General features: G+C 36.8%; 4 protein-coding genes across 4 annotated transcripts; 1 reads left to right on the top strand and 3 right to left on the bottom strand.

The window, feature by feature from the left end:
- Window positions 1-6035: 6035 nt before the first annotated feature.
- Window positions 6036-10148, bottom strand: LOC101292902 (ubiquitin carboxyl-terminal hydrolase isozyme L3-like). Its single transcript, XM_004300303.1, has 9 exons — window positions 9970-10148; window positions 9095-9226; window positions 8881-8919; window positions 8698-8803; window positions 7641-7699; window positions 7457-7531; window positions 7279-7327; window positions 7122-7198; window positions 6036-6442 (listed from the first exon to the last, which is right to left on the bottom strand). Exons 1-9 carry the CDS (start codon window positions 10042-10044, stop codon window positions 6353-6355), a joined length of 702 nt encoding a protein of 233 aa, XP_004300351.1. The 5' UTR covers window positions 10045-10148; the 3' UTR covers window positions 6036-6352.
- A 1742-nt stretch (window positions 10149-11890) lies between these two features.
- On the top strand, window positions 11891-12343 carry LOC101302761 (mavicyanin-like). The gene has a single exon (XM_004301697.1). The coding sequence runs from the start codon at window positions 11891-11893 to the stop codon at window positions 12341-12343; it is 453 nt and encodes a 150-aa protein (XP_004301745.1).
- A 1179-nt stretch (window positions 12344-13522) lies between these two features.
- LOC101302464 (AP2/ERF and B3 domain-containing transcription factor At1g50680-like) lies at window positions 13523-14227 on the bottom strand. The gene has a single exon (XM_004301696.1). It carries the CDS (start codon window positions 14225-14227, stop codon window positions 13523-13525), a length of 705 nt encoding a protein of 234 aa, XP_004301744.1.
- A 1808-nt stretch (window positions 14228-16035) lies between these two features.
- Window positions 16036-18960, bottom strand: LOC101292604 (methylglutaconyl-CoA hydratase, mitochondrial-like). The gene is made up of 8 exons (XM_004300302.1): window positions 18734-18960; window positions 18470-18639; window positions 18191-18265; window positions 17716-17806; window positions 17560-17611; window positions 17089-17192; window positions 16940-17016; window positions 16036-16462 (listed from the first exon to the last, which is right to left on the bottom strand). Exons 1-8 carry the CDS (start codon window positions 18918-18920, stop codon window positions 16286-16288), a joined length of 933 nt encoding a protein of 310 aa, XP_004300350.1. The 5' UTR covers window positions 18921-18960; the 3' UTR covers window positions 16036-16285.
- Between the last annotated feature and the right edge of the window lie 754 nt (window positions 18961-19714).

Here is a 19714-nt window from a genome sequence, read left to right as displayed (position 1 = left end):
TAGAATAACTAAAATGCAGATAGTTAGTCTAGTTGATATGAATATCAGTAGATGATATATAATTGTCTCGGCATAAATGAGGTTACGCATTGTTAAGTTGGAAGAATTTAGTTATTCAAGACCTTGTATCCTATCAAATTCTTTATGCTTGTAATGTTTGTACCATGTCCTTGATCAACATATTCAGATTTCAGCATAATTTTTTGTATAGAGAAAAACTTGTTCTTCCATCGCGCTCCTACCACGCAAGGGAAAACCCGGTTGAAAGCTTTCTAAATTATTGTTGTTGAAAAAGCTTTCATTATATTCCCAAGTATGCCTCAACTTTAAAGCCTAAGTTGATTAGCTCTAATGTTACTTGGATTGTGCAATTGTTAGATCCATAAGAGACTCAGTTAAACAGACAAGGAAAGATAAAGTGTTTGGGAATTTCTGATATATTTAGAGTAATTTTAAATACACATCTCTAATCTCTTAATACACACCTTTTACTTAATACACTACCCATCTAGTTTTTCATTTCAATGTTATACTAAATACACATTCCAAACTGCCTAAAATACCCTCAATATCTAAAACTAATAATAATTTGTTATTTAATATAATTATTATATATTTACTATTTCACAACTCTCTTTATGTATTTTCTTTTATTTTCTGTTAGATTTTTTTTGATCGGGCGGGGTAGAAATTTTTTCTTGATATTTTTTAATTTATAATCAAAAGAGTAATATTATATTCGAACTTCAAATCTCCAATATGACATCAATCGGCTTGAATTTGAAGAAAAAAAATTGAACATACATAATTTTTTCAAAGTTAAGAAACTAGTAGAAGTACAATAGTATAAAAACTAAATAAATAGGTAAATAGTACATGTGATTACGACAGTAGTCGAAATTCAGGTGATGAATTTTGGAGAAGAGGTTTTTATTTCTTTTCTTTTGATGCATAGTAATAGTGGAGAAGAGTTAGGTTTTAGGGGAGAGTAAAGTTTTTTTTTTTCTTTTTTTTTTCTTCTTTTTTTCCTTAATAATTGATGGATGTTTTTGTAATTAAACATACATATAAAATATGATGTGAAATATAAAATAATATTGGTGTGTATTAAGAGATTAGAGGTGTATATTTAAAATTTCTCATATATTTATCTTCTCCGTAAACGGAGTGTGTGTGTGTGTGTCTGTGTTGTGTGTGTATATCAGAATACACCAAGTCCTATTAGGAAACTAATTACGATAAGATATTCTTAACAATACACAATATTCACAATCCCAACTACAATATACGACTCACGCCAACACTCTTTTCCTTAAGATGTAATTGTGATAAATTTCCCTCTCATTTGTCTCTGAGAATACACATTGCATCGTTGAATATAAATTAAGTATCACCAAAAATAGATTCCACACTCGAAAAAATTTGATATTTTGTTTCGCATATAGTGTATCTAGATAACATGCATGTAGTCTTGCATGAGTAGTATTTGCTCCATGTCCTTGATAGGCCTACTCAATATAGAAGATTTCGGCCGAGCTCAATCTTTCATTCTAGTCCAACCATCCATTTAGATCTATGAACCTTTCCAGGAAAATTCTGCATTATGATTGTTGTTGAGTAAACTTTCTATGATATTCCCAAGTATCCATCCACTCGAAAGCCCGAGTTAATTAACTATGTTGTTAACCGAATTGTGCAATTATGGAAAACCATTGCAGAGCGATGACTTGAAGTCTCTTTACCTTGAGTTGTGATTGTTACAGATTGCCTGACATCGGTTTCTGAGCATAGACATTGCATCATTGAAAGATAACTTGAGCATCACAAAATATGAAATATATGGTGTGAAAGATTTCACACTCTATGAAAAGTTGTAAACTTTGCTTTGCGTAGATAGTATCTTGGTATCCGATAATCTTGCAGCGAAAGTAGACACCATGGAAAGACCCACATAAAATTCTTCCTTTTGGTCCAGCAGTGTCCAGTTGCAGAGTAATAGGTTCCAAAAGTTGTTGCATTACTCCTATTGCCTGTTATTACAATCTTATATGAAATCACTTGATGTTGTATACTCCAGCCATCATCTTGATGTTGATTTTCTAAAAGAAATTCCAAAAGTAATTAGTGTAATGATTATCAAGTTTGTCTTCTCTAATCCAAAATAATTCACTCATTGTATACTCCAGCCATCACCTTAATGTTGGTTATCTTGAAGCTATAGTTTGGTGCAGCCATGATGAAATCAACAGCGGTAAAGTTTGCTGAACCATTTCTACAAAACCACCATGTCTCGTAGCCTCCCACATTGTTAGGAAAACAATCATCAATTTGTTATATGTATGTATGTGTGTTTACACACACACACAAAGAGTGCCGGAGGATAAGACCGCCGGCGGAAGCACCACAAAGCTTCTCTTTCTCATAGGTGGTGCAACCTTCTCGATGATCAACCATGACGTTGTCATTGATGCCGTTGATAAGATCGGAAGGGAGGCCGGGTTTCCGATGTCCTTCTATTTTCAAATCCCAAGGTTGATTACTTGTGTTCGCGCTCTCAACAATAAATCGAAGAAAGAAGTGCTAAGGATCCTTGTATTGACCTTTAAACACATAGGCGTTGCCACCTTCAGCTACTACATCTATACTCTCGTTTGCACTGGCGGCTTTACCGTCTCCGGAGTGATGGCTTTTGGATTTAAGTGTGGTGTGATGAAATCTTCGTTTTTGTCAGTATTGAAGCCTAAGAAGGGCATAGATGAAAATTTCAAGGTATTATTGGGGTTTTCTGTAAATTACTGCAAGTTTCTTATCGTATTTCTTTTGTTTCGGTTTTTTATACTAGCATTCGTCCACACGCTCGTGCGCGTGCAAAAGTGTGGTTTTGTCATCATTTTATGTGTTACAAATTAAGTGATATTTATACTAGCCTTTGTCCACACGCTCGTGCGCGTGCAAAAGTGTGGTTTTGTCATCATTTTATATGTTACAAATTAAGTGATATTTCCCTAAAAAAGATATAAAAAAGATTAAATAATAGAAAAGTCAGAACAAACTTGATAGTGTATCTCAGTCCAACCATTTATTGAGATCCATAAATCTTTCCTTAAAACTATGCAATATTATTGTTGTTGAATAAAATTTTCATCGTCTTCCCAAGTATGCCTCAACTTGAAAAGTTGTGTTGATCAGCTCTAATGTTGCATGAATTGTCCAATTTTAGAAAATTGTTCTACATGGATATGTTGAAAACTCTTTATGGTTAGATGATATTGTGATAAGTTATTTTTAATAGGTTTTTGTACTAAAACGAGAAGAAGACTAGCTCATCATCCTCTATCGATTGATGAAATCCTAATGCAGTACAAAAAGAATGGAGGATAAAACCAATGCAATCCCGACAAATGTACAAGGAATGAAACATCAAAAAACATTTAGAACAACCATTGCAGAGAGTAGTTGAACAAACAAACATGAAATAAATAAAATATCAAACGAGAACATGCAACAACCTGAGACCATAGATTGATCCTACACATTGACCTAGCTTAAAGGTCACGACCATAATCAGTAGCCAAGAACAAGGGCAAAGGGAGTTACTCACTCTCTCCCTCATGTGATGCTTCATAGTTAGCAAAGAGGTCAGTAGATGTATTAGCTTCCCTAAAAATGTGACTAACATGTACGCGCAATAGTTTTTGTTTTTGTTTCTAAAAAAGAGTGGGTTTCAATCTATTAAAACATATCGATGTTACATAAGCATAGCGCACCAATGGGCTATGTAAAAATTGAGCCTTCTGTGAGCCATCAGAAGGATATCTTTAATGACCTAATGTCAACATGAACAAAGAAATAAGCAACTTAACATGCAACAAAAATATTTGAAAGAAACCAAATAAGCAACAGAAATAAGCATAACAGGAAGCTTCCTGACAATGCCGGGGAATTAGCTGGAACAAAACCAAACATTCCCTAGCTTATTCAATGTCTTGGTGAAAATCCCCAAGTAGAGGCACTCACAAGAGTGTTGCCTAGGCTTAGGCCACTTCCGAAGTCCACTACCTCACCCACTAGAGTCGAAGACCCCTCACCAGCTGGTGCCTCAGGCACCAATCAGACCTAGATGCCCCTATTCCTTCTGGGCCATAGTCTAGCCCAACAAAAAGCAGCCCACCTCCAAAGCTGGTCAACCCGGGCCAACCAACTAGGCCTCATTATGGTTAACTCCTTCTCAGCAGTCAACCTGGATTTTGTTAGGGTTTCCTGTCGGAAAATACAGGGACAGTTGACACCTGCCTAGAAGAGCGCCACCACTCTCTGTCCTAACCAGCCTCAGACATGCACCCAACATCACGCTTCAACGTCGTTGAACCCAAGGCTGCCTCCATCATCATCGACGTCTAGATTCGATCGACAAACACCACCACCCAAGCATCACTATAATTTCCACTGTCGTTGCAGACCAAAGGTTAGAAGTCAATCCAACCTCCAACGGTGAAGTCTTCGATCCCACACGTCGTTGGTAAACTCTGAGATCCATCACCTCAATAGCTGGTACCTCAACCTCTTTCAACGCAGTCAGACCGCAGCTGATCCCTCGATCTCTCGCAGGGGTGGATCTACTTAGTAGGCTCTATGGGCTAAAGCCTAAACAAAAAATTAGGACATATACCACTACATGTGCATTTTGTAGCAAGATCATTGTTAGTTTAGTTGGCAAATGGCTTAGTTAAGACTTTCATCTCCCACTCTGACCTGGGTTTAATTCCAGCAATTTTTTACATTTTTTCCTATGTTTTCTTTTGTCCTATCATGGCCTAGGTTCAATTGCTGCTTCCCCCTTCCTCCTCTATCTACATTTCTTCTTTGTTTTCTTTTATCTTATTTTTTTTTTCATACAATAATTTCCTATTTTGTATTACTATTTCTTACTTTCTTTCTTATTTTCTTCCCCCATTTTTTTTTCCATCTTAAGAAAAATGGTTTTAATGACATAATATATTACTCCTTCAAATATCTTTTTGACATGGAAACAATATTGTACAAAAAAAAAAAAATCACATATAAGGGTGAGCCTAGATGAAATCTGCATCATGGATCTGCCACTGATCTATCGCACATCCGAATCCGGCATAGTTTGCCAACTCTCAACCAAAAACATCACCCTCAGTCACCTGAGCCAAGAATAGTCATGGTCGGAGCCATTGTCGAAGCCCCGACGTGCATCACTTGATAAGCCAAAACCTCTCAGAGCCCACACCGCCGTAATCACGCTGTTGCATGGCGAGCCTAAAACTCGCCGCATTACCACGAATCCTAGGCTTCGACTTTTCGCATTGCCCCATTCAATTGTGTGATGGTATTGCAGAACTGTTTGGCGAGAGCCATTCAATTGAACCATTGAATAGGTAAACGTCAGGAAATCAAACAAAGAGAAGTAAAGTACTTATGAACACAACTTGAATCCGTTTCGACCCAAAGATGCTGCCAATCCATTAACTTGGCTATCTGAATAGCTTTAATAATGAAAACACCTCAGCTTCTTAGAGTGCAAGGAATACGCCCACGTGAAGCAAGAGCAGAAACAAAAGAATCGTCGTGATCACGACCAAGCTATCCAGAACCTGAGCTCAAGCTCGTTTCTTTGTTGGGCTTGCTTGATATAGAGCTCAAGCTCAGCTATCATACGAACATGAGCTGAATGAGTTAAAAACCAGCCGAATACAAGTCGAAAACCAGCTGCTAGAGCGCCTATTTACAGCCCTAATGCTACAAGATCCTTGCTAGTAAGGGATGAAAAAAAGAAGGAAACTTACATTATCGATTATTAGTTTAGCAAAATTTATGTAAACCTGTTCCCTTCCAATTCCCTTACTCTTCTCTTACATGCCCTTCCCCCCTCCTTTGTTTCGTCACTCACGTTTGCGATTGTAGATCTCTTCTCCCACTTGGCAGCTAGAGCAACAAATGAAAGAAATGAAGACGAGAATGGTATGAAACACAAACGAAGAAGAATGGGAAAATAAAGAATTCTAGTTGGACACGGAAACCCAATCCTACAAGAAGATTGCATAAAGTCAAAGAACATTTTGAGTGCTACTTGCTTCATACCAGGATAAACTTTACATAGCATTCAGTTTAGCAAAATGGGGATCCATAAACTCCTAACACATCCATGCCAAAAGAGTGGTTATAGTGATTGAGAATTGTTTACCATGGACTAAATCCAAACAACTCATACTTGAAGATGAAGCTAGCAAACATTCACTGGGAAAAGGTCTTGTCTAGCATAAAAATGCCTACTTTGAAATTGCAACCATTTTTTAGGGGCTTGGAAGCGTCCAACTTAATAAAATCACCCGGATTTCTTCGAAATGGCAATGACGTTGAAGTTGAGAGACTCGGGATTTTTCTGGATCACCCCTTGTATGACTTTAGCTGCATCCTGTTATGCATGAAAAGTTTAAATGGTTCTTAGATATTCAGATGGTCAATGACAAAGTATATCAAGGAAAATACACTATAATGAAGAGCTGAGAACTGTGCATAAAGACTTGGATACAATATATAGGTTTAGGATATCTGATTTCAAGAAATGGTGTGCATAACGACGTGGAAACAATAAATTTTGAATATATGATTTCAAGAAATGGTGTGTCTAAGAAATATCGACATGATGCAAGCATTTGCAAGTTAGTTTGCTTGATTGAATTTTCCAAAAGCAGGGAAAAGAAACATGCTCCTACTAGCAGATTGACACTCTTAAGACAAAGGCCAATTCTGTAACTGACTCTGCCATAAAGAGCTATGCCCTGTGGGTTCAGACTTGCAGCGCTATATCAAACATTTCTTCTATTCTTGCACTCAAAATCAAATCACAATCTCCCTAAGTTTAGCAAAATTGATTTGTTTTCAAATTTAGATACAAGGTACAATGATTCCAACAAAAGAGGACGATAACCGTATAATAGATTACACTAAACCTGAAGTTTAGAAACAATCTAACTGTTTAATTTCATCTATCTACTCCTTGCTCTTTCCTTAATCTTTGTATAGGTTTTGCCATTTTGGAATCTCAATTCCTCTTATTTTTGAATCAGAGTGCAAAATGATTTTTCAAATACCTGTAATAGAGTGTTTGGTGAAGACGGGCCGTGAGAGATTGGACCAGACTTCCTCCCATCAAGCTCATATAGTTCCCCTACATGTCACAATACTTCTTTTTCTAAGGAAAAAAGAATATATATACAGAGAGAGAGAGAGAGAGAGAGAGACGTGTACCATCCACACATGCATAGCAGATAAAGTGAGTGTCAACATCATCTGAAGCCTGACAGAATGATAGGCGCATGGCATGAGGAGCAGAAGCCATCAATACCCAAAATAAATAACAAAATAAAAAAAGAGAGAGAAAAGATTGATATTTCGCATAACATTTTTGCTACTTAAAATATATCACCTCTGTGTCACCAGCAGTAGCTGCTACTGAATGAGCAACTTCCATTTCATTGTCATTCTCAAGGAATGCTGCACGCTACATACCGGAATTGGGTAATAATGTCAGGCAAGAACAATATCACTACAGCTATATATCAAACGATCAAACTGAAAGGACAGAAAAGATGATACGGAGAGTAAAGAACCTGCAATGGATCCATGCTTGCAGTACTTCTGAAAAATCTATCCAAGTATGACCCATCAACTGAAACAAGACAAAAATGTAGACAAAAAGGACATATCAATTACTGTCATGAAAACTAAAGGAAATGGAGCAATAATCCAGAAAAAGATTAAATCACTGATTTTGGCTCTGCCAGGGAAACATGTTCTCTATAAGAAGAAAGCTTCAAGAAAAGATAGGCTACAGGCACCTACAACTGCCTAGTTTCAGGAGATTGTTGGTATCTAGAACTGCCTCTTTTTCCTCCCCAAGTGTCATTTTACGCAAAAAGTAGTATCTACAACTACCTAGGTTCTGGACAGTTTTGGTATATAGAGCTGCCTAGTTTCAGGAAAGTTTGTGATGTAGTAGCTACTGATCAGCTAGAAAGCTTCCACTTTGGACCATTGGCCCAAACATACTAAGGCCTATTTGGGTCTAAATTGAAATGTCCATGGTAGTACAAGATTCAGGGAAATAAAAATAATACTAATACTATCAAAAATATAATTGAAAAATAGTCCCGTTATTTATATTGAGTAACAAAATTCCTATCATTTAATGAGTTTTGAAAATCTTAATGTGCCTTATGCTATTTCTAGGATTCAACAGTCTATTTTCCCTTGGTATGTCCTGTACCTTCTCCTTTCTTGTTGTTCTACAGTCTTTCTGTCAATTTGCTGCAGACACCAACCTTCTTTGTTCTCTAAATGTACAATATTCCTAAATCTCTATCATACTGAGCACCAGAATCATAGAAACACCCACAATAAATTGTTAACAAAGTGAAATTTCTCTCCATTCTTGTTATCTCTTCAAATACGTGGTTAAAAATGCCGAACATTCATCAAAGTTTAAGCTTAGTTTCAACTCTCAAGATTATGTAGGCAATAAGAAGGCACTCATCAAACCTTACAGATCTACTATTTACTACAGTGATCAAATTACTTGTGTGCAATGAGTACACTCCAATGATGGAGAATGCATATCTAACATGCATATTTATAATCCATAACAAGAAAAAACTGTAATTAACTTACCAAGTTTGATCTCTGAAGTGATGTTTCCAACAGCATGAAGGAGTCCAATAGTTCCACAAGCATTGCCCACGGTTTGTTTCATAAAATAAACATTACCTTTGGTTTCCTACAACCAGAATTGTATGCAAAAGATAATTATATAACTCCAAAACCAAAACACTAAATAAACTTCCTTGCACTTACCTGGTTTTCATTTAACTGCATCATTCTCTCTTCTTCAGTCTGAAAAGAATTCAAGCTTTCCACAAATCAGGAGACAAGTATACTTTCATAATGTGTAACAACACAAAGGATTGAAAAGACCTTAAGTTGAATAATGATAGCCAGCAACAAACTTCAGAGTTCATTTTATATTATTTATTTATTTATTTTTCATAGAAACTGGGGTAAGACAAACCTTAGGGTTTAAAGGATAAAGAAACAGCACAGCAAGTACAGGCTTTGGAACCATTTCTAAGAGTTCTCCATCCAACCCATAAACGTCATAGCATTCTGCGTCATCCTCTTGAAGGCCCAGTCCCCAAAGGAACTGCATTCAAACATCAAGAACAATATATATAGGTATAAAGACGTTCCCTTCTGAAATGGAATTTGATTATCACGTCTATTAAGACTGGCACGCTATGATGCACACTTCTTAAAAGGGGGTTGTTTTCTTGAAGATGAAATCAGTGAAAAATCACCAATAAAATTTAGAAAAAAGCATCCTAAGTTATGATAAAGAACGGTACAGTAATGAAAATAATGAACTCATAATGTCCAAAATGGAAGAGAAGGAAATGGTAGAGAGATCATGGTACTCACGTAACCTCTGAAATACATCATTGCTTTCTCAATAATCCGATCGACTATACTCAATTTTCAATATTAAAAGTCTTTCTCCCTTTATTTCATAGCTCATACAAATCTTACACTAAACTTACAGAAACTATCGAAGTATCTGCCATAGAAAAATGGTAAGTACAAACCAAAGGTCAAAGCTAAAGTTTCCATATCATCTCTACTGCCATCAACACAAGTTCAAGTTCCAATTCAACAAAACAAACCTTTAACTAATCCAAATCACCGAAACTAATCTCATCAAAAAATTAACCTTCTTAAACCTTCATCCATGTTCAAGAACAACCAGAACTCTCAAAATCCACATCAAAATTCAAACAAAACCCAAGCTATTCGATTTGGGTATACAAAAGTTTCAATCTTTATGAGGAAACAAAGATAGCATAATGAAAACACAATAGGAGATTGTGAGGGATTAAGAGATTTCAGTACCTGGTTCATAACATCGGGATTAGCTTCAAGAGGAAGCCATCTCTTAGCGGACTGGGTTCTGTACGAAGAAGCCATTTGCTTTCTCTCTTTCTCGGATTTGATCTGATATGCTATTCTCTGCTGCCTTCGGCTTTTGGAATTCTGAGACTCTTGTTGTGGTTTATATATAGGTTTTGGGTAGTGGGCATCAACTTTCGACTGTCTAGTGTGATTGATGCTGTTTCAAGGCCCATAGCGTTTTGTGCACTCATCTTTATCTTTATTTCTAAAAAAAATAAAATAAAATAAAAAATAATTCAATTGTTATACTCGAAGGGACAAAGGCACAATTTTCTTACATTTGGTTGGTATTTCAGGGTGTATTTCATTGCTATAAAGTTTGTTTACTACTATATTATGCCTGTGTCCGGCATCTCATCTATAATACAGTTATATTTTAACTTATAATTACGTTGATTCAATTTCAGTGGATAGAAAGACCGAGTAAGATTAGGGTGTGTTAATGCATGTCATGCATCAACTTTGTCCTCAAAGTAGTAATATTAGTCCTTAAAGTTGTAATATGAGTCCTTAAAGTTGTAAATAATTTAATTACAACATTAGTGCTCATGTATTTTTAAAGTGGTAATTGAGTCCTCAAAGTTGTAACATGAGTTCTTAAAGTTGCATAAACATTTTTTTAATCACTTTGAGGACTCAATTACCTTATGTGTTTTTAAAGTGGTAATTAAGTCTTCAAAGTTGCATAAACATTTTTTTAACACTTTGAGGACTCAATTACTAATTTAAACACACTTTTTACCACTTTAAGGACAAATGATGACTAATGTTGTAATTAAATTTTTTTACATATTTAAGGACTCATATTACAACTTTGAGAAGTAATATTACTATTTTGAGGACTCAGTTTACAACTTTAGGACAAAGTAGTTGCATGACAGAACCCACGCTATGAGACTTTGGATTTAACAAGCATAAGGAGATACCTACCAAGCTATGCCGGTTGTATTGACCACTACTAAGTCTGATCAAGTAACTAATACACACCAATCCTCTCTTGACCATTGTTATCTATCGTGTAATCACATAATGATTACTGAAGTGGATCCAATTAAAATTCTATTGTTCTCACTCAGAATCTCTTAAACAAAGTCTATAATACTCGTGTCGAGTACTATTTAGTTTAGTGACATTAGTGATAAACTGATAATACTCATCTCTTGGGTGTATATTATGAATCTATTTAGTCTTTTCTTATTTATTGTTTTTTAAATGTTATTTGGTCATTTTCAATGGATGACTATCTTGGTTGGGTGGAGTCCTTTTGAACCACAAAATGCTTCTACTGTTCTACATAACCAAGTGATTAACACCGGAAAACTGCACCTGGCTCCATTTTGGTTCGCGAATAGGAGACGACTTTGATGAAATATATAGCTGCCAGGGCAATAACAGCAAGACAATCGTTCCAATTCTTCAAGTTGGATAGAATAGTGGCGACCGCCACAGAAAGAACTCAAAGAAGATGAAAGAAAATTGATGAGAAAAAAAAGTTGGAACGAGTTTGAGGATATAAATTCTTGGTGTGCAAGATTTGTTTCGTTTTGGTATCCTTTTCCATTTTTTTATGGACGTACGAGCTAAGCCTATGTTTCTATAATCGAATTTTCTTCTGTAATCCTCATTTTGTTTGGTTTAGGATATCCTTGTTGCTATAGGATTGGAAACCTTCTCCGTCCCCATTTGGGTAAAGCACGCACTATATATACATGCAACTGGCCACAACACTTCTCATTCATATCTTCACCAGCACACCTCTCTTTGATCGTTCACAATCAACTTCATCCTTTCTCTCTCTCTCTACTAGTTTCTTTGTTTCAGCATGGCCTTGAGAAACACCATAATGATTTTCTTGGTTGCAATGGCTTGTTTGGGCGTTTGTTCAGGTGCTTCTTCATCTGAAGCTGCTCACAGTGGAGTTGTTCATAAAGTGGGCGACTCAGTTGGGTGGAGCATTCTTGGTGATTACAAGAAGTGGGCTTCCACAAAAGAGTTTCACGTCGGAGATACTCTACTCTTCGCTTACAATAAGGAGTACCATAACTTGATGGAAGTGAATGGAGAAGATTACCAGCCTTGCAACGCAAAGTCTCCTCTAGCACTCTATGCTGCCGGACTTGATTCTATCCCTCTTGACAAACCTGGTGACTATTACTTCATCTGCGGTAGAAATTTCGAACCAGACTGGTATGCTATGACTCTCAAGGAACCAGGCCACTGCCAAGCAGGACAAAAGCTTCATGTCAAGGTCACTGAACCTATATCAGATCACAATTCCGTTGCAAGTCCAACCGCAGCACCAGCACCCCACTGATAATAATTAGTTTTTGTAATTTCAGTTTCTTCAGGTTAAGCAAATAATGTTTGTGGTTTCATGAGGTATTGACGATATATATTCATATAGCATGTACCACAAGAAGAAGAAAAAAGAATCATGCATACTTTGATCTGTAATGTTTGTTCGGCTCTGTGTAGCTAATTAAACAGAATTTTATTACCAAATTCATGTGTTTTTCCCTTCCCTTCCATTTGTCTGCTCTTGCATTCTCTTGTTCCTATTTCAGATATTGTTACTTTGATAGTTAACAGAAATCAACAGAAAGAAAAGTATTTGTTCAGACCACTCAGCAGCATATTCTACAAGTTCTGCCGATAGACCGACTTGCTTTGAATTAGACATCATCAATATCAATACTTGTGACCCCTTAATAAATAGAAACGATGGTTCTTAGTTCTTAAATTGTTCATATGGAGTGGCTCATCTGCAACTGACAGAATATGACTCAGAGAAACTTGAATTAATAGAGAACTTGCATCTTCTGCACGTTTCGGCTAAGAATATAGTCTCTGAACAAACTATTAACAAACGAATACTGTTTCATCTTATACAGGACTATTACCTATGTCTGATTCCTTGTCTTAGGAATTACCTATGTCTATAATCTCTTAGAGAGGGTATTAAAAAAAAAAAAAAAAAATAGAAAAACAAAATGAAGCAGAAGAAGTAATCACTCACAGATACTGACGGACACAACTGAAATGGAGTTCATAGTAAGTTTTTTGCAAAACTATCAGTATTGAAAAGACATACTCAAAAGTTCTATGAAACACCCTTAAAATTTAAACTATTCACCAATTATAAATGCTGAGATACAAGATATGATGCATCTACTTAATTTCAAATGATCAAAATACAAAAATGTGTACAACTGAGAGAACCAAAGGAAAGCAAGAAATAAAAAAGCCTCAATTAAATTAGCTAATTGAGAGAACTGAGAGAACCAAAGTAGCTAATTGTTAACCACTAATCTGAACACCAAATAGCTTAACCCCTCTCTTTTTCTCCTCTTCCGAGCGATTGGCTTCCAACTCCTTGTTCAAGCTTCCTCCAACAGAGCTTTCACCAGCAGTTTTCAGCACATTGATTAAGTAAAACTTTCTCATGAATGCATCCCGCACCAGCATCGGTAAATTATTACCAAAACTTTCTCTTTCAGGTTATACTTCTCGAGAAAGTCTCCCCAGCCACTATTCGAAAAAAACTCTGGGTAATGTGCCAATATGAACATCCAAACGTCCATGAGAGGCCATGAATATCCCAGAGAGTGGCAGTGCTATTCAGGCATTCATGTTCTTTTGTGGGGAAATGCAGTGATGCATAATCCCCTTGAACCAGGAAGCACTTGTGAGTGACATCCATAAGGGTCAGTTCCTTCTGAAGGACACATTCATACACAATCCCCTGTTCCTTCATGAAGATTTCTGCATGATAGTTAACACTAGATGAATACTGAAAAATAAAATTCCTAAGCATGAATGTGTATGTCTTATCATGCAACATACTCAGAATATCCTCAATTGAGTGCTGACTTTGGAATGTGCTCTCCTCGATAGTGTAATTACTCCGGTGGAAGTTGAGGGAATGAGCTCTCGGAATCTTGAGCGCAGCTCTATCATATGCTATAGCTGCCTCGATCTCTGTTTCATGTGTCCCGAGGCTGTATCGCTTATAGTTATAGGATATCCTTGCCCCCCACTTACCACCTTTCAGTGGCACCAAGCCTTTGAGTTTAGAGGAGGAAGAACCTTGTTGGCTGCGTCCCGCACGTCTATTTTGATGAGATGGAGAGGTCACAGGCAAGTTTCGATCTTGCACCACCATCTCTATTGTTGAGTCAGAACTGAGATCTATCGACATCGGAAAAGAGGTTTGAAATACTACAGGGAATTGGAAACTGGAGAGAATAACAAAGGGGCAAAGATGAATGTGGTGAAATACGAAAGGCTGTTGTCTATTATAAAGAAGCGGCATTTAATTCTCCATTTAATAGTGCATCCCACACCGGCGATGGTTATGGTAAATACATCTATACGCTTAAATTCGGTTTTAATATTTTGTGCTTATCCAAGGTTATGCAATTTTGGAATGTAATCTCCGCTCCCATTCAGCAAAAGGCATTTATTTGTTTCTGGAAATATCTCTAACAACCTAAGTCAGATGGTTTGAAAAGAAACATAATGCATAGTAACACAATTGTTCTACTTTCCACTGGATTAGACGTGTTTTTCCTAATTTCCCTGCCTAGCAAATAGAACTTTTCAGAGATCAATGATGCTGGAAGACCATCAAACAAAAACATGCACTGACATGAAGGAAAGACAGTTATAAAGACACAAAAATGAACACTAATGGATATGTATCTAATAGATTGAACTGAAGAAAAGAGACGTGAAAAGTGTCTACAAAGCTTCAATTAATGAATTTACCAGTAACAAAAGTTGAAGGGACTGAAAAGGTAATAGGAACACCAAAAGTGATCAGGGCACAAAACTTTGTGTTTAGACAGGGTTATCCAGGTAGTATGATGATAAGGCTCCAACGAGTTCCATGCTGATGTCTGAGTCTTTTTCCACACTAGGAACATGAAGATTCTAGATTTATAGGAATAACTTACGTAGAATTGACGGGTTTGAGGGATTCGTTGGAGATTGTGATTTGTCTGTCCTTTATCTCAAGGTGCCAATAACTAAAGTTAAGGAGAATTGATGTTTCCAGTCAAAGGCTGATCATTTATATGTAAACTGTAGAGTACTAGATTTCTGCTTGATTTAGTAGGATGTATTGAACTAAGATTTAGCATTCATGTCTATCAGGTAAAAGAACTGCTTGTTGATGACTAATAAGCAAAAGGGGAAACTGCTGCTGTGGACATAAGCATGCAGCACCCTGAAATGCAAGGATTTTATGGAAGTGGAGACAGTGATTATGTCCTGATGGGGAGAACTGAATCGACAATGATAATTAGTTATGTGAAGAAGGTCAATAAACAGACAAGAGGCAATTACTTTCACATGAAGCAACTTAACAACAAACATGATTTCTATGTTAAAAACAATAGGCATAAAAGTACAAATAAGGTTACTATGTTTGTGTTTTATTTTGTTTCGTTTATAGTACATACTGTATTGGATCTCATTTCTACTAAATAGGTGATTTGGGGAATAGCAGCTGTTCAGCCTTGTATACATTCTAAGAAAGCTCATGGACCAGATGGGATGCTAACAGTAGACACTGTGATACAGTGTTGGGTACTGTTAGTGCCACATGAATGGTTGTGGGAATGAGAAATATTGTGTAGGAGCGTTGAACCATATGCTCTAAATTGTCCTAAGAGTTGGGATCACCCGTAATTGAGGTGTTGGATCAATATTCTTCATGATGATTGGATATAAATATAAGAAAGCTCTAGCAACTCTACGAGAAAGTTGCTTTCATGATGAAGAGAATGATTTGAAGTCAATTTTGGTTGTTAGAGTTTTCATGCTTGTTGCTAATGAAGAGAATGCCTGCATGAGCCCTATAAAAGTGAAATAGTTATTTGGTGAGGCCGTGTTGTGGCATCTTTTGTACTCGAGTCAGAACATAAGCTCTTTCTCAAGAAGAATTGAAACAGAAGCAAGGGGAGTCATGAAAATTTAAAGACTCTGAACATCATTCCTGACAGTAGCCTTAAATATTCAATTTTATTGCTTCACTAGTACACATTCGAACATCTTGAATGTAAGAGGTTCCACACCTAACAGACACCAACTATTTCGCTGACCCCTCACATTACCATGCAGGTAAACGTACATTATGATGATAAATAAAACTAGCGCCCCTACAACCTGTTATTTCCTGATTGCCTGATAATTTAATTTATTTCCATCCTGCCAGCCAACTCATCCCAAGACAGATTATAGCAAATTTGCCATCTTATTCTCCAGAATACCGCGGCTTCCGTTTCTCAGCAAATGCTGCCAGGGCTTCCAAGCGATCTTTTGTGTGCAAGGTTTTCTCATAGCATTCTTCTTCCAGTGCCAGAGCTGATGCCCTATCTACCTCAAGTCCCTGGTCAATAGCTCTTTTCGCCATCCTTATTGCTATTGGACCCTGCTAAAACTAGATGCATAAATTTGATTGCACAGTGATTTATAAACTGCACTGTCCTTTAAGTAGTCTTAGAGTGATGCTTTAGTTGAGTCATATTTTCTTTCTGGTTTTTGGAGTAGATTTTTTTTTCTTTTTTTTTTTCGTTGGGGACAGGTCATAGATTTAATTATGAAAGCTAAAAGAAGTATTGTAGGGTATGGTGAGGGTTAGGGTTACGAAGGGCGGTCATGGGTTTGATAGTATGCACCAAAATAGGAGGTATCTGTTCAGTCTTTACCTAAGCACAGAACTTTCGGTTATTTACATTCACTATGATAGAAGTTTCTGAACGGTAGTTAACTAGTTATCATTATAAGGTCAAATTTCATTATAACTAGTTTCCTATATTAAACTATGAGAGCATACTAAACCAATTCTCTGTGGAAGTTGACAAAAAGAAAAAGAACGGAGGAGCTACATCATAAAATAATTACATACCTTGTCATTTATATTGCGAGCAACTTCAAGTGCCTTTAGATGAGCTTCACCAGCATGGACGCAATAATTTACCAGACCTGTATTGAAGTACAAATTCAGTGCCGGAAAGGGGGGAAACAAAACCAAAGGAGCTACCGAGTAGACATTACCCATTGACATTGCTTCTCTGCCATCAATCTTCCTCCCAGTTAATATGAGTTCCTTTGCTATTGATCTTCCAACCAGTCTAGGAAGTCGCTGAGTCCCACCTGCCCTGTTAAAGAATGTAATCAAGAGAGGTTGATCTGTCACTGCATCATTTATGAAAAAGGCAAACTAAAATAATTAAAAAATGCATAAGACAGAAAACAAATAAAATATAATTGAGTTGATCGTACTTTGTTCAAGAAGATGCTATCAGAATTACACCAACTATTTTTTTTTCTTTTTTAAGTATGACCAAACTATCAGTTTGACTGGGATAAGAAGTTGAAACTCAAATATTAGAAATGGTCCACTGAAGAAATCTCTGATATATAGTTGAAAGAGAAATGGCTAATCAAATAAGATGCAGGGTGCAACACCAACCTATGAAGAGAACAGCAAGAGCTATAGTATGTCAACTAAAATTTAGCATATACCCGGGAATTATAGCAAGTCCAGTTTCTGGCAATCCCAATACTGCATCTTCTCCTGAAACATAAGGGTGGAAGCAATCAGAGTCTAATCATTATAACACATTGATGAAGCCTGTTATTTTACAGGCACAATTGGTTTTTCTGTTAAAATGGAAGTACCACATATCCGAAGATCACATGATAAAGCCATTTCAAGTCCACCACCTAATGCTGCCCCTTCAATGACGGCGATGGTAGGAATGGGAAGTACCTAATAAGATGGTGACAAGAAAAATTTAGAGGAAAACGAAAAAAAGGAAAGCTTTACACCAAGACATCTAAGACATGGTTCGTATTATAAACTATGGTCTTTAGGACTTAAGTTTTTAGCCTCCATAATACCAATTTAGGCAGATCTCTCAGAGGCACTCTTATGAGGACTTTAGAGTTAGTTTTGTTAAACTTTTAGGACAAAAAAGCAACAGGAAATCTTGAAAATCTCAGGTGATGGAAACAATGGTACCCTTCAGCACTACCAATTATTAGCTATGTCACATGCAAACTAACTACTCGCTTCACACAGATATTCCATTTCTTGACATTCGGAATGCCATTCAATTACACAAAACCACAACGGTTAAACACGAAGACTGACCTCTAGAAATGAGAATGTGGCACGCAGCTTGTTCACGAAATCACGAACCTCAGTTGCAGTCATCATCTTGCGCTCCTGCCAATCAAATCAAGAGCCACATGACAATTTGACTAGTGAGCACTACCTTCTTCTGTAATACAACAATCGCAATTCAAAATTGTTCATGCAATGCAAATCAAGAAAGCCACATTTTAACCGAAAGAACATCAATCTGAACATCCAAATACATATACATATACATGCATTGATTTCAGGAAAGATACAATTGGATTGCTTTACCTTCAAATCTGCTCCAGCACAAAACACCTTGGGAACTTTACTGCAGAGCAACAAAACTTTAACAGATGAATCCTTCCTGATAGCTTCAAGCGTGTTCTGCAAACCTTTGAGCATGTCTTTCCCTATTGCATTTCTCACTTGGGGTCTCTCCAAACTAACTTCAACGATTCCTGTCAGCCCAAAAACACCCAAATGGGTTTCTGGTTTATATGTCAAAAATACACAAAGGGCTAAAAAGAAATAAGCTTTTGGAATTGAACTTACCGGAATCGGAATCGGAGAGCCTGTGGAGGTTGACGGAGTGAGAGGGTGCTGACTCCAGAATCAGAGTGCGGCGAGTTTGGTGAAGCCATTGGTTGGGTGTGGGAGTGAGTGGACTGTCTGGAAATATTGAGGCTTTGGGTTTGTAGTGTCTGAGGGACTTGCTTAGAACTCTGAAAGCACCCACCATTTTTGTTTCAACAAAGCTGTTGAAGACGAGAACACAACCCCGACTCAAAGTGGAGTAGTTGCGTCTACATATTATCGGATGAAGTACAAAGAAGAACTCGTGTCACTTTGTCTGTCTGATGGTCTAATAGGAACATGACTCGTGGCAAATATGAGGGTATTATCGCCAGCTAAGGGTTTTAGGGGGCTGCAAATTTTCATTGATCATTTTGTTCGAAAAAATGAGACAAGTAATACTCTTTACAACACGAAAATCCCAATACACCGGTATTCCATGTTTGCAAATGCACGTTTCATCGAGTCAATTGGTATTTTTACGGATATATAACACAAAATTAGGCATGAAGAATGACTGATGTTAGTCAAAGAATCAAAGCAAATTTGTCACTATTAAAAAGTTTGTACTCTAAAAACTAAAAACACTCTAGAACCTGATAATAAAACTATATATGAAAGCACATTCACAAAAATAGTGAAAAGCAAGTTTGCATAGTCATAAAACATAAACTCGAAAACATTGAAGGAATCAAAATCTCATCAAACAAAAACTTGCAAGATATAAGGGCACAATATGTAAGCCTAGCCTCTTATTTATGTTTCCATAATGGCTCTGAACATATGAGACAAAACAATAATTATTGTAGCAACAACACAAAACATGATGTGCCGATTCAGCCACATTCTTCTACCAGATGACTCGTCTTCCATGCAGTAAACGACACATAATGGATCACTTATGCAGCTGAATAGATCATGTATCCAGCAATCACATGTTCGGCAATATGTATGACAATG

This window comes from Fragaria vesca, linkage group LG5 (assembly GCF_000184155.1).
Source record: "Fragaria vesca subsp. vesca linkage group LG5, FraVesHawaii_1.0, whole genome shotgun sequence".
In the NCBI taxonomy this organism is placed as follows: Eukaryota; Viridiplantae; Streptophyta; class Magnoliopsida; order Rosales; family Rosaceae; genus Fragaria; species Fragaria vesca.
Note: the sequence above shows the minus strand (reverse complement) of the source record. Positions and strands in the feature narration are given on the sequence as shown.